At 37.8% G+C, this 13,462-nt stretch overlaps 1 protein-coding gene across 1 annotated transcript in view; it reads left to right on the top strand.

The window, feature by feature from the left end:
- The window catches only part of CFAP47 (cilia and flagella associated protein 47), a 260,610-nt gene extending 256,173 nt beyond the window's left edge, over window positions 1–4,437 (top strand). Inside the window, exon 64 of the mRNA XM_059466213.1 lies at window positions 4,216–4,437. Within this exon, the coding sequence (XP_059322196.1) occupies window positions 4,216–4,437 (222 nt within the window). The remainder of the gene's footprint in view (window positions 1–4,215) is intronic.
- The last annotated feature ends 9,025 nt before the right edge of the window (window positions 4,438–13,462 follow it).

Below are 13,462 nucleotides of genomic sequence, written 5' to 3'. Positions count from 1 at the left end.
TGCATCACAGGGAGCCTGGATTCTGAACTACCTATGTTTATATCAGATATAACTGAGATTCTCTTCTAATTCTGTTCTAGTCATAGAACAGATTGCAGTGGATTTGATATTTTCATCTTTAGACTTTGTTACTTGAGCTAGAGTTGGAATTATTCCAAATTTGATATAATAAACTGCATTGGCTTAAAAATAGGAAGAAGTGTTCCTCTGATTTGGAAATTTTTGGCCTGCTTTTGAGGCAAGTAAATACTACTTGTAAATCAAATATTCTATCATAATTCTATGGTCATATGTGGATGGCCTTTGAAAGTCTCTCTTCTTCCTCTCCACCATTCCAGGAAAGTCTAAAACTGTGATGATCTGTGTTTTCCTTTGCTGTGATGTGTCTGGCCTGGAAACCCAAAGCAGCAGCTTTGAGGCACTTGCATGAATTTTGAAGATAGATTTGCTCTTGCTGCAGTTTTCATATTGGTTAGAATAATTACTGGAATTAAACTTTACAGATTATCCCCCCAAAAAATTACTTACAGCTTGAGCAACTAATATTGTACTCTTGAAAATTAAGTATTGTAGTAAAAGAGACATTTATGGTTGCCTAAAGTTTACTGAAAAGTACTTAAATCTAGGTTGCCTTGAAAATTAATAAATTCTGGGTGGTTCTAACGCTAAACAAAGAACCCCAAATTATGCTGACAATTACAGTGACTTTTCCATGTGTGTGACACTTGTTTTCCTTTAGCAGAAAATGCTGAGCTTACCTTACACAACATCAGTTTTTTCATTTAATGTGTAGATAAATTTTTCCTCAATGCTTGTTTCTAGTAGTGTTGGATGATGGCATGTGATTTACAATAGGTGAACTATCATAGTTCAAGATGAGATATTAGGGTGGAGTTGCAACGTCTTTTACTATAGAACACCTGACACAGCAACAGAATAGGCGGCTTTTTTCAACAAGTCAAGCCATAACCCTTTTTTTTTCCACTGGATGCACAATCCAGGATATTTCTATGGCAAACAGGAAATTAACATAAGGTTATTACTACCAGGAAGTCTGTATCTATTGTTTGATGCTGATGATAAGTGAAGTTGAGAGATAGAACAGTCCACCATTTTTGTTTAAATCACACTAATTCTATGGACTAATTCTAATTACTAATTCCATGGACAGTCAAGTCACAATATGTGAGGATTTAATGAACAAAAATAGTTTTTTAGTAATTTGCTACTAGGTTTAAATCATTGGCTGAAACACCTTTCATATCTTTTTCTCTGACCTTGAAATAATCCATGAGACTTTCACAGTGAGTATGACACTGAGGTTAAATTACCTTTAAACTAAATTGTTCATCTACTTTATTAAAGAAAGATAAACTATTTAATTTTGTACTGAAGTTAATGAATGAATGAGCTCATTTTGGAGAGCTACTTCTTTTAAATGACAGCTTTACTTTTGGACATAAAACTGGTTCATGTCACACCTGCTTTTGCTGGTTGTTACCTTTACAAACAGTAGAGTTACTACTTCATTTCACAGTATTATATAAGGTTGCGAATAAAGATTAGTTAATCTGCCTGTTTTACACAGAATAATATTAAATTTAAATTTAAATTTTGCTTTTAGTAGGATAATAATAAAAATTTTGAAGAACTAAGCATGCATGGTGAAATATCTACTGAGTTCTCATTTACTAATCTTACTGGAATAAGGCAAATCATTCAGCAGACAGCATGTAAAATCAGTACTGCCCATTTTCAAGTAGAGGTTTCTTTAAGAATACACAGCAAAAACCCCATAGTTATTATTTCAACATTGGTGCAGAAAAGTATAATTCAGTACCCAAAATGCTGGTTAAAACTACAATTAGAGATTGATATGATGATGGCATTTAGGAGCTGTAAGTATATGCAGTATTTCTATGAAATAATGTAAATGTTCTATAAGTGCACAGCAGAGAACAAAGCCTGAGCCAAAGAGTTTATGGTTTAATGTTCTGAAACTTTTTGTTGTTGAGTATCTGTATTATAAATTCAAAACTGCTTGCAATGATACCCCTTAAATATAATATAAATTATCACTGAACAGGGTAACAATAGGAATGGTAGGAAGAAGCATATGAAACATAACAAAGATAAACATAATAGATTCAGACTTTTTCAGAGGCAAGTATAAAACTGATGTAACAAAACTTAGTAAAGTCAAGAAACAATTTATCATTATTTTTCCCTCTTCTGAATGTTGCTATAAATATGGGATGCTTCCACAGAAGGTTGGAGGTGGAGAAGGTTCACTGCTCATCTCTGTGGCTTTTGTAGTGCTTTACCTAGACTACAATTAAATGACAAAATGCAAAGAATAACAAGACAAATATACACACTGTGCTTAGGAGGTGGTTGATAGCATTTATGGCGTGTGAAAATCAGTCACAATTTCTGTGGGTATTGTGGCACCTCTCTACAGGCCGGATCTGGCTGGGGAACTGCCGTGCCCAGCAGCAGAGCAGGAACACAGAGCTCACACTGGAATGAACACATTGGTCACAAATGCAGCCATGTGGGAAGCTGGACTGCCAACTGAGGAAAAGACTCATGAGCTTTGAGGGTTGACTGTAGAACTGTTTTCCTGAGCAATCTGAAGGCACATCACCTTTCTGACCTTTTGTTTCCTTAGATGAGGAATGACACTCTTAGGTGTAATGTTTCTATCTGCAATGGATTGTTCTAAGGATTAAGTTTTAAATGGGTGATGAATTCCATGAAGTACAACTCCTCCTGTAAAGATAAAACTGGAAGCAGCAGAGAAAGGTGACCCTATGAGCTGTGCCCCTGTTGTTCAGCACAGCAGAGAGCACCAAAATCCTGCTCTGGAACCACAGCCAGCACAGCTGTGTGACTGCACTGCTGTGTCCTGGGAAAGACAGACCTTGGGAATTTGGAAATACCACTCATTTCTTGTGACTTCCCTGCCCTGAAACTGCAAAGTCAGTCTGCTATGTTCTGTGTAAATGCCAAATTTCACTTGTATGAATATATTTTCATAGACTTATACATGCCATATTTTTACTCAGTCTTCCTCTATTGGTTTTATCTCAGAAGGAGAAAGAAAAGCCCAAATGTAAAACCTGAGATTTTTCAGTCACTAGGTGTGAGGGAATTGATGACAGTCCATGCCTAAAGTGGGCATGCAATGCTTTGTCCTTTTGCACAGTACAAAGCTGGGCATAATGACACATAATTTGAGATTCTATACTATCTTTTGGGTTTGTAATATTTCTGTTGTTAGTTTGTAGTTTAGGAATTTGTTTTAAAGAAAAGGATAATAGAAAACTAAAACCCAGAAATACCCCTTTTTCCAGATGTAAAGACAGGAAGGTGCTAGAAATTTAGAATAAAGACCTGCTTTCAAAAATTAAAGTGATCTGTTATGAAAGGAAAAGTATTGGAAGATCTGCAAAAATTACACATGAATTTTAACAATCAAATTTTTTTTCAGGACAGAAATGAAGCATGGGAGGTAGACAGCAGTATGCCCTAATATTCATAGAAAAAAAAGGCCTTAAGCATGGATAGATGGGATTTGTAGTAAGAATAAGGACCATGTACTCAGGAAGAATCAAGTATTCAAGCATTACAAGACATGACATGGAAACATATGTTCCATTCCTAGAGACCAGTTATAAACTGAGAGCAAATGAAGAGTGTCATTTTCAATCCACATAAATATGCCTCAAACCAGAGATTCCAACATGAAGCTTCAATTCTCTTGTGCGTGCTCTGAATCCTTTTGTCTTAGTTTTGTTCATTGTTTTAATGTGAAAATCCCACCATTTGATATTACCATTTTTACAGATAGCAGAGCAGCAAGTGAATCCTGCTGTACAAACTTGAGGCATTTATGTTGTAGTAAGGAACAGTCACCTTTGAAAAACATGCAGAGCTCTTTGAAAAACATATAGACCTCTGGGATTTTAAATAAAAAAGGAATTTTAGATCAGCCAGGGAAGGTAAATTTCTCATCTTTGTTGTGCCTCTTCCTGAATAAAGCTGAATGTGATTTCAGTTCTTTGTTCCAGGAGTGCAATTCTCATTCTTTGTTAATCCAGTGCATTACATAGAAAAGGATAAATATCTTTTAAATCAGCGTTGCATCTTAAATCACTGATGAATTTACAAGGTATTTGATCACTGATAATTTTTTCTGTTCATTATTTTCAGACACAATCAATGCAGTGGACATATATAATCAATGGACTTCCTCCACAGACTGAACCACCCACAGTGGCAGCCAAAGTGGTTTGCACCAGCAGCTACAGAGGATCGTTCACAGTCCGGCAGCGCAACTTCGTACGTGAAAACCTGAAACTTAAAACCACTGGGGCATCCTCACCTATCAAAGGAGCACCTTTGGTCCTTAGGAATAGACAGAAAAAGTTATAATCTGTTAATTTTTGGTAAGAGAACAAATAAATTCTGCAGATAAAAAAACCATGCAGTTTGTTAATTTTTTTTAAACAGATGTGGTATGCATTGATTGTATGTTCTGTATGGAAGATTCAGAGCACTGGAGCCCTAGTAATAGTCCTGTTTTTCTATAAGGGATTTTGGATGCCTAACAATTTATTTATGTCATGCAGATGTCATCAAGTTCAGAGGAAAAGCTTTAGGTTTAAAAAAATTATATCCGAAGATTGGGCAACTCAAACTAATGCTTTGCTTTCTGAAGGATGTTGGTTTAATAAGACTGTAAGAGGAAGTTTCAGTGAACTTTCTGTGTGATGTTCAGCGCATCACATCCATGCAAACCAAGCAAGAAAAAAAAAATCTGTGTTCTCCTCCACAAGAAAATTCTTACCTTTTCTTGGTTTGGAAAAGTTAATTAATTAGGATATCTTTGCTGTGTATAAAATAACAATCTTGTTTTATTCATCCCATAACATTTCAAATCTTTGATCATTAAACATAGCACAGAAATGAAATAAAATGTCCTGCTGCAATAATTTTATGTCAGGTATATTTTATAGAGTGCTTTAGAATATTAACATATAGAAGGCTATGAGAATTCAGTGAGGAATGAAGACAGATTTTCCATTTTTTCCTAGAATAATCAAATCAGAGGTGCCATTCCTAGTGTCTTTCTATTTCCATTCTTTAGATGGGAGTTCAGGCTTTCTCTGCTCATGATATAATGTGGAAACGTAGATCTATGCAGACATGCTTTGTAAGATCATTGGATGGTTAACTCCTGACTCCTTTCTTCGAGATAATTTTTCCTGATTTTACTAACAGAACATAAATTGTATTTTGTGCCTTTATTTTGATGGCAAAATGTACTTTGACAAAAAGATGGCTTGGCACAGACTAAGTCCCTTCTTGGCTCCAGAACGAGCATCAGTGCTCAGGAATGGGGAGCCTGAGAACAACCTATGTAGGTCAGAGCAGATGAGCACCAATAAAACCCTTTTACTGCAATGTGCTTGAGGATTTTGTTTATGCCACACATTTTTAGGGAAGCTGTTACAGAAAATGTTGGGAGCACATAAAACAGCAATGGTGCTGTTTAATACCTTTTCTAAATGCAGGGTGCTCCATTTTGGTCAGAAACCAGGTAATCTGAAGTGAGAATAAAATCAGCTTTATAAATTCAGTGGACAGCACTGGAAAGATGCTGTCCATACTGATATCTCTAGAAGACATTGAGAAAGAAGCTGTTGTAATATTTATCTTAAATGCTGCTGAGACCACAAATGCAGCTGGGTTTCATAGAAAGGCTCTATTGCATATATAAATGAAGTAAGTGTTTATCTGACCGTAAGAAATCAGAATTCATGGACCAGCAATGGTTTCACATCTAATGATTCGTGTTCAGGGAATATTTCATTGACTGCATGTTTTTGTAAAAGCATTTTGATGCTTGTTTCACTCATTTAAAGTTATGCTTTCCTATTTAAAATGGCACTTTTTTGCAAGATGCACAAAATTTTCTAATTCTCCCAGAAATGGATTAGCAGGTGGTGTAGAGGTGAACCCCTTAAAAATTACATGGTGCTCACTCCAGAAATGTTATGCCTGATTTACTTGCCTGCACTTGCTGCTGTATGTATTAGATTTCAAATTCTGTCATACATCTAAACATTTTAAACATCCATGGGAAAATGTGCAATAAAATAGTACCAGAGGGGTGTTTTCAAAGGAACCATTTATATTATCTATTTTAAAAGGGATGAATGCATAATCTGTGCTTGCAGGACAGAATTATGGGGTTTTATTCAATGTGTACAAAGTCACTTCTGAGCTGTGCAAGATATGCCATTGTCAATTGAATTTGGACCTAATAGTAAAAATGTATTTTTTTAATTTCTTACAGTTTAAAAAGAACTACGCATATTTTTTCTGATATGAAGAATACACTTGCAAAGATGATTCAAAGAAAGACATTATTAGCTGTGTGGTTGTAACATACACAGTGTTTTACATAATATCTGCATGCATTTATGGCTTATAGTGACTGTATAAACTATTGAAAATAAATTCATTTTTGCTGCTTAGCTTGATAATTTGCACTTCCATTGCTGAGGTGACTGTATTATTTGTAATGCAAGGACTAATTCCAAGTATATCTCTTAAAACCAGTTTCTAAGCAGCAGCACTGGAAGATTTCCAGAATGATAACTTCCATTCATCACTTGCTTCCTCCTTTTTAATAGAATTACTGAGCCATTTTTAAAATATTAGTGTTTAAACTCCTGGAAGGAAAGGTCTCACATGGGAAAAGATTACAAAATGCTGGTTTTTTATTTTTTACTTACAGATTTCACTTCAAAGCTTTTGGACCCACCATTAAATATGAGCTTCAGAAGAGCTGGGCAAGCTCACCATCCCTCTACCCCCTAAAAATGCAGAGGAATTCGGCTCTTGTAGATAGAGCTAAACACAATTGCTGCACTCAGGGCTCAGGTCTGGAAAAAAGCAGCCCAAATAATTTAGCTTTGAATTAATTCTGAATTACTATTCATTATCATAATCTTAAAGGGCAGTGGGAGAGAATGAACACAGCCTCAAGTCATGGCTTTTGAAGATGCTCTCACAATGATTTCTGTGCCCTCATGCCACATCAGAACAGCCACTATCAGAAACTGGTAGGAAAAAACCCCAAAACTTTGTTTCTCCACATTAGAGTGCCCATCAGGATCCTTTTGAAAAGGATGAAAACAGGAGTTATTCCCTTCACATTAATCTGTGTAGGCACAGCAGAATCTCAGGGAAATGAGGTACTGTTTAATACTGTAATTAATAGTAATTTCTCAATTGAAAATTAGTGATTGAAAATTACTTCTACTGACCCCATTTATATGTTTTGATTTATAGAAATGCCTAATTCATAAAGCACAATAAGTTTTTCAAAGTCAATATGGCATTTATGGCCAAATGTTTTAATCATATTCTTACATGCCACACATGAGTCAGCTGTGCATCTCTTGTGTGGCATGGCAGAAATGCTGGTTGTCCAACCAGTGCAGTCACCATGTGTTATTTATATTTCTTCCTCCCTTCTTTCTCTATGTCTCACTATAATGATCCATCTATCAGAGTAATTAAAACAAGGACTCAAACCTTACGAGGCAAGATTATTGTGTAGCACAGAACTTGTTACTTTGGGAATGACGTCTACATTTAAATTTGTTAAAATGCAGTGGAGCTTTTGCAGCTGTTGAGCTCCTGGTTTTATGTGACACGTCCAGTAGTGGGGACAATCTGCCCTGGGGGGCTGCAGGATTGTACAGTCAGAGCAACGGCTTCAAAGCAGAACAATCGACCTTCTAATTGTTTGATGTTTGGCTGAGCTTTATTTGGCACATTGCACACAGGAGAATGACACCAGGGTAATGTGGAGATGTCTTTAGGATGGCTGCCATTAGCAGCTCAGCTTGGAGAGGGTTTTGCACACATTTCGGTAATGCTTGTTCTACTCATGTCTGGCTCACCTTGGTATCGATGACACTCGAAGGCTGCTTTATACCTGAACTCTCTCACAAGATATAAAAAGGTTTGGGAGTATCAAAACTGCCCATCAAAAATAATAGGAGCCAAACATTAACTCCTGTGCCAGTGCAGGTTTTGTGTGAGTCAGGAGAATGGGGAGATAAAGGCTGCTTTGAGCACAGGAGGTAATGATGATCAGGTGAAGAGCCCACGGGGGCACAGTGCCCCCATCCATTCCTGCTGCAGGGAAAGGGATTCTTTCCATGCAGCTCTTTGGGAATGAAGCCAGGTTAGCAGAGGACAGAATGCTGAAACAACAAGGCTCTTTGGTGAAATACCATGGCAGCAGCCAAATCTGAGCAAGCACTTTTTCCTCTTTGATCACAAACCCAAACTAGCAGAAGATATAGAAAGTTCTGACTCACCCTGCACATAGCAAACACTGGAGAAAGAATTGCTGTATATTAATAGATATTCCTAGGAGGAAGGCTTAATATTTAGAATAAGAGAGAAAATCCCTGGCTTTGCCTTACTATTTATTTGCTTGTGAAGTGTTTCATAATTTTATTTCTCCCTGCAGTGACTGCTCATTCTAAAATAAATGACTGAACAGTGCTTTACTGCTGACACAGATCACAGTTTGTTGCTAATGGAATGTTAACTGCTTTTTAAGTAACTCTGAATAAACCTACTGATCCATAGAAGATTCATCTGAAAAGGAATCCAATTCATCTACCAGCTTTTCTGCTGCCACTGTCATGAAACATATTTTTCTACAGTTTACTTTACTGCAGTTATTGTACTATTGGTAGTGTCAGATTTCCTGCAGAAGGATATTTTACATTTTGAGACCATGGCATGATGCCAGTGTGGTGAAGTCATGGCAGGAATTGATGCCAAGGTCACTGCACAGAAATGTGTCTAAAAATCACTGCTTGGTGGCTGGGGAACTAAAGACATGGGGCAAGGACAGTCTTTGACCTTTTATTTCCCTCATTATTCGATTATTAACTTCCTTTCTGCAGAGTGCCCAGCTTCTCCTGGTAAAAAATTAAATAAAGCTTTCAGTGGAAAGCCTGGCAACTCACTTCTCGTCCCACCATAGCAGGACACAGCAGATGCCAACAAACCAGTCTGGCACAAGTCGTAAGTGACAAAATAAAATCAGAGGTATCAAGAAGGGTGAGGCAACAAAGCAAAATCCTTCCACTTATTAAATGGATGGTGCTGATATTCATCAGATGAGATCCAATTTACCAATCTGTACAAGAACTGAAGGCCCAGTTTTCCCATTCCCTGGAACAGATATCCAGGGTGCCTTTGCTGTAGCCCACATTGGCCTGATATTGGCAGTGTGAGGTGGGAAGGATGGCTGTCTCCTTCAGTCTTCAGTGTTTTCATCAATGTAATACTGAAGTGCAAAATATACATTGCAAATCAATAAAATCTGCAATTGTAATTAAAAAAAACCCAAACAAAAAAACCCCAAAAAACCCCAAACAAAACAAAAAAAAATGCATAAGAAAAAATTTCCTCCACTCACACAACCAAAAGCCTCTCTAACAGGAAAAAACAGATTATAATTTTGAAGAAACTAGCCTATGAAAAGAAAGATTCCTGATGATCTGTTAATAAACAGACTTCAGGGTGAGATGTGAAACTTCCACATTCTTTGATGATTATAGAATGCATTTTTCTAATATTGTTTAGGTTTAATTATCACAGAATCACAGAACAGTTTGGGTTGGAAGGGACATTTAAAGGTCATCTGATCCCCTTTGATGAACAGGGACATCTTCAACCAGATCACTTTGCTCACAGTCCCATTTAACCTGACCTGGAATGTTTCCAGATACAGTCATCTGCCACCCCTCTGGACAGCCTGTTCTAGTGTTTCAGCACCCTTTTTGTAAAAGATTTCTTCCCTTAATCTAGTCTAAATCTCTTTTAGTTCAAAACCATTACCCTTTGTCCTACTGCAACAGGCCCTATTAAAAAGTCTGTCTCCATCTTTCATCTAAGAGTGCCCTTTAAGTACTGGAAGGCTTCAGTAAGGTCTCCCTGGAGCTTTTTCCATGTGGAACAACCCCAGCTCCTCAGCCTTTCTGTACCTGAGAAATGTTTCACTCCTCTCATTGTTTCTGTGGCCCTTTTCCAGACTCACACCACAGGGCTGTCTCTCCTGAGGACTCCAGAGCTGGACAATTGCTCAATTCCCCCATAAATATCCTGACTGATACCTGGGATACAGCATTTAGTGTCCTGGGGGCTGCTGTCAGCAATCTGAAACATTTCTGACTGTTTAACATCCATAGAGAAAACAAATCCAAACCCATCATGTTAACAAATTTTACTGCCAGCACATTAACTCCATTTAGGAATAGTGCTCTGCAGTGTGTGGTGTATTACAGAGTTAACAAATATACATCTAAAGTAAGAACAAAATAGTGATTATTTCTGTTCCTTGATATGTAAAATAAATGTGTATTTGAGTAACTCTGCACTTGGAAAGTCAACCTGAATGTGCAGGCAGTCAGGTGTGTGCTTCTGAGTTCAGAGCATACCTGTGAGTATTGGGTTAAATACACGGTAAATATGTGAATAGCACTGACTCAGCAGCCTTGCATTGCTCCTGGCATTTAAATGTACTGTTGCATTTAAATGTAAAACTTTTGACTTCAAAATGCTTTTCTGAGCCATGCAGCCACTGGCTAGCATTAACTGGTACTTTCATTCCATTTATTATTGCCTTATTTCTGCCCTAGTATTTGCTATTTAAAAAATAAGTAAACAAACAACAACAATAAAAGGAAAAAAAAAAAGGCAACACCAAACCAAAACAAGGCTACCCTGCCTAGGTGTGAGTGTTCTTGTGCTCAGCTAACAGTCATTCATTTTGAAGCTGCTCCTATTGAACCTGAATTGAAATTACACAGAGGAGATAGTGTGAAGGGGATACAGAAAGAAGCAAGCTCACAGCTACAAAATTAAATCCTCATTGTAAAGAAATCCTATTGTATAGAAATATTTCCTAAGGAAACTTCCTTTCCTTTAGAGAACAATATCTAGACACAGGGGCTGTGATCACTGCCATATGAGGAATTAATTGCTAGATGACATGTCCCTGTACTGAAACACAAATCAGCTGCAGGAACATTGGATTAGCTCATTAAAAAATGTCATTAATTAGGGGTCCAACATCTGTAAGAGCTGTTGGGTCATTTGCAGGTCACAGAAGTGAAAGTGCTCGAGTTCCATGGTGGGAGGGGGCTGGAATTGGGATCCCCCCATGCTCCTCCCTTGGACCACTGGGGACAAAAGGCTGCACTGGAGCTTCCTGCAGTTCCCTCCCCTCGAGCTGGGAGGCTTCAGCTGCCAAGATCAGCTGCAGTGTTGAAGGCAGAGCTCTGCTGCTGAAAGTGAGAGGGAACAGCTGGGGGATATTGCCACTGGGGGTCCCATGGCTTTAAATATAATCAGTTCATGGTCTGATATAATCCTTATCTTAACTTTCAGAGCAGGCTGCAAATTATCTCTGCACCTTTCCCCAGGTTTGTATTAAAAGGAATAAATTACAAAGAGGAAATTTGCATTTAGCTTACTTAGCTTGCTCATGATAGCTGATAGCGAATTGTGATGTTGCTCTTGGAAGATTTTACGCATCATCTAGTGCATTGAAAATGATGGTTGGGTGCAGTTCCTATCACTTTTCAAAATGTAAAAGAAAATAAATTACTTGATTATTAACAGAGAGGATAAACAACCAAATCAGATAGGTAGATTATGGGTGTCTGAATTAATGAATTAAAAGCAGCATGAAGAAGAAAAAGCATGAATGTAAGGGCCTCACTACAATTATTTGGGAAGAAAAGAAGTTTGTAAATGAGGAATAGTTCCACCTTAAAGAAAGTAGGACAAGTCAACTGGTACAGAAAGCAGATGAGGTTATGGGGGATTATTTAAACTGGAAACAGGAGGAAAAGATTCAGCAGGTGTTGAGGAACACTTGAGCCAGTCACAGACATCTGCCAGGACTGTCAACCCTATGACAAGTGTCTCTGTCACAATGTGAGAAGTATGAAAAATTATGGTAAAACTAGGGAAAGAAACAGTGTCCCAGCAGTCCATCAATTAAAATCAGCCAAAGAAATTGTCCAACAATAAAAAGAAATAAGTGCCAAACATTTCAAATAGAACTGATAGAAACAAAATAAAAACTGTATCACCAAGGAACATTACCTTGAGAGGAGCATTGTATTCCTGGCTGTAAAGCAGAGAATACAGAATATTCCTTAACTGCAGTGCAATGCCATGGCAGTTCCATAGAAATAGATTGAGAGAGTGTTTGGTGGGGAGGAGAGCCAGGAAGGATGAAGGGGCAAGAACCAATGGCTCCCAAGAGGGAAAGCACATTAACAGCGTGACACCACCAGCTGCTGGCCCAAAGGAAACCACACTGCATTCACAGTGTTGAAGAGATGCAATTAAAAGAACAAATGCTCTCCTCCCCATTAAATCAAACACACCTGTATCTGATAAACTTCTATCAATGTCTTTGATGGACTGTTGACAGTCAGGGTGTTAAAAAGAAATCAGTCTCCAGCAAAATTCCACTACATTTGGTTAATTTGCAGTAAGTATACAACATAATTAAAGCCCATATCACCATAAATTTAGCAGGCCATATCTTAGCACACTATATAACTATGACTATGAAAAGTAGTTCAAGATGAGTGAAAATGTGCCATTCTTAATATAATCTGAAGGTAACATTAAAAAAAAAACAAACCTGGTGTTGAACTCATGAGCAGATAATGATCATCATTTAAATAAGTGAAAAAACAGAAATTTCCACTCTGCAATGTTCAGTAAACCTGAAGAAGCCACAGAGCTTTCTCCCCAGAAAGCCACCACAGCACTGACACTAATACCTCCTTCCATCCCTCCCTGCTCTCCTTTATAAATGTCACATGGATCTAAACATTAGCATGTAAATACACCAACTCTGACATATTGCTTTTCTTCTTCCCAAGGCAGAAACATCTCTTTGAGGAAGATGCACAGGGAAATAGAAAGTTAACCAATAGTTTCCAATCTCACCCAAGTCCAACCAGCAGTGATGGTGTGGGGCTGGTGAGGTGATACAGCCCCAGCCTTGGGCTGGAGGAATACAAGGAGCTGCTCTGACTGGATGATGAAGAGTTTGGCCTTCCATGGGAAAAACATTCAGGGTTATAAATTTGGGAACCCAGTAGCTGTTGCAATCCAAAATCAAACAACTCCAAAACATCTGGCATTGATTATGTGGCTTCCAGTTAATTGCTCCAGTAACTAATTAATGTGCCCAGTGGAGATGATCATCAGCTGTGGGTGCTGGAGTTATCTTGTAGTAATTTCTGCCTGGGGGAGGTGTGCAGATCACAGGTATGGTTTCACACTAGAGGAAAGAAATGAAACCACCTTGGAGATGGTCAGAATTCAG

This window comes from Ammospiza nelsoni, chromosome 2 (genome assembly GCF_027579445.1).
Source record: "Ammospiza nelsoni isolate bAmmNel1 chromosome 2, bAmmNel1.pri, whole genome shotgun sequence".
Lineage (NCBI taxonomy): Eukaryota > Metazoa > Chordata > Aves > Passeriformes > Passerellidae > Ammospiza > Ammospiza nelsoni.
Note: the sequence above shows the minus strand (reverse complement) of the source record. Positions and strands in the feature narration are given on the sequence as shown.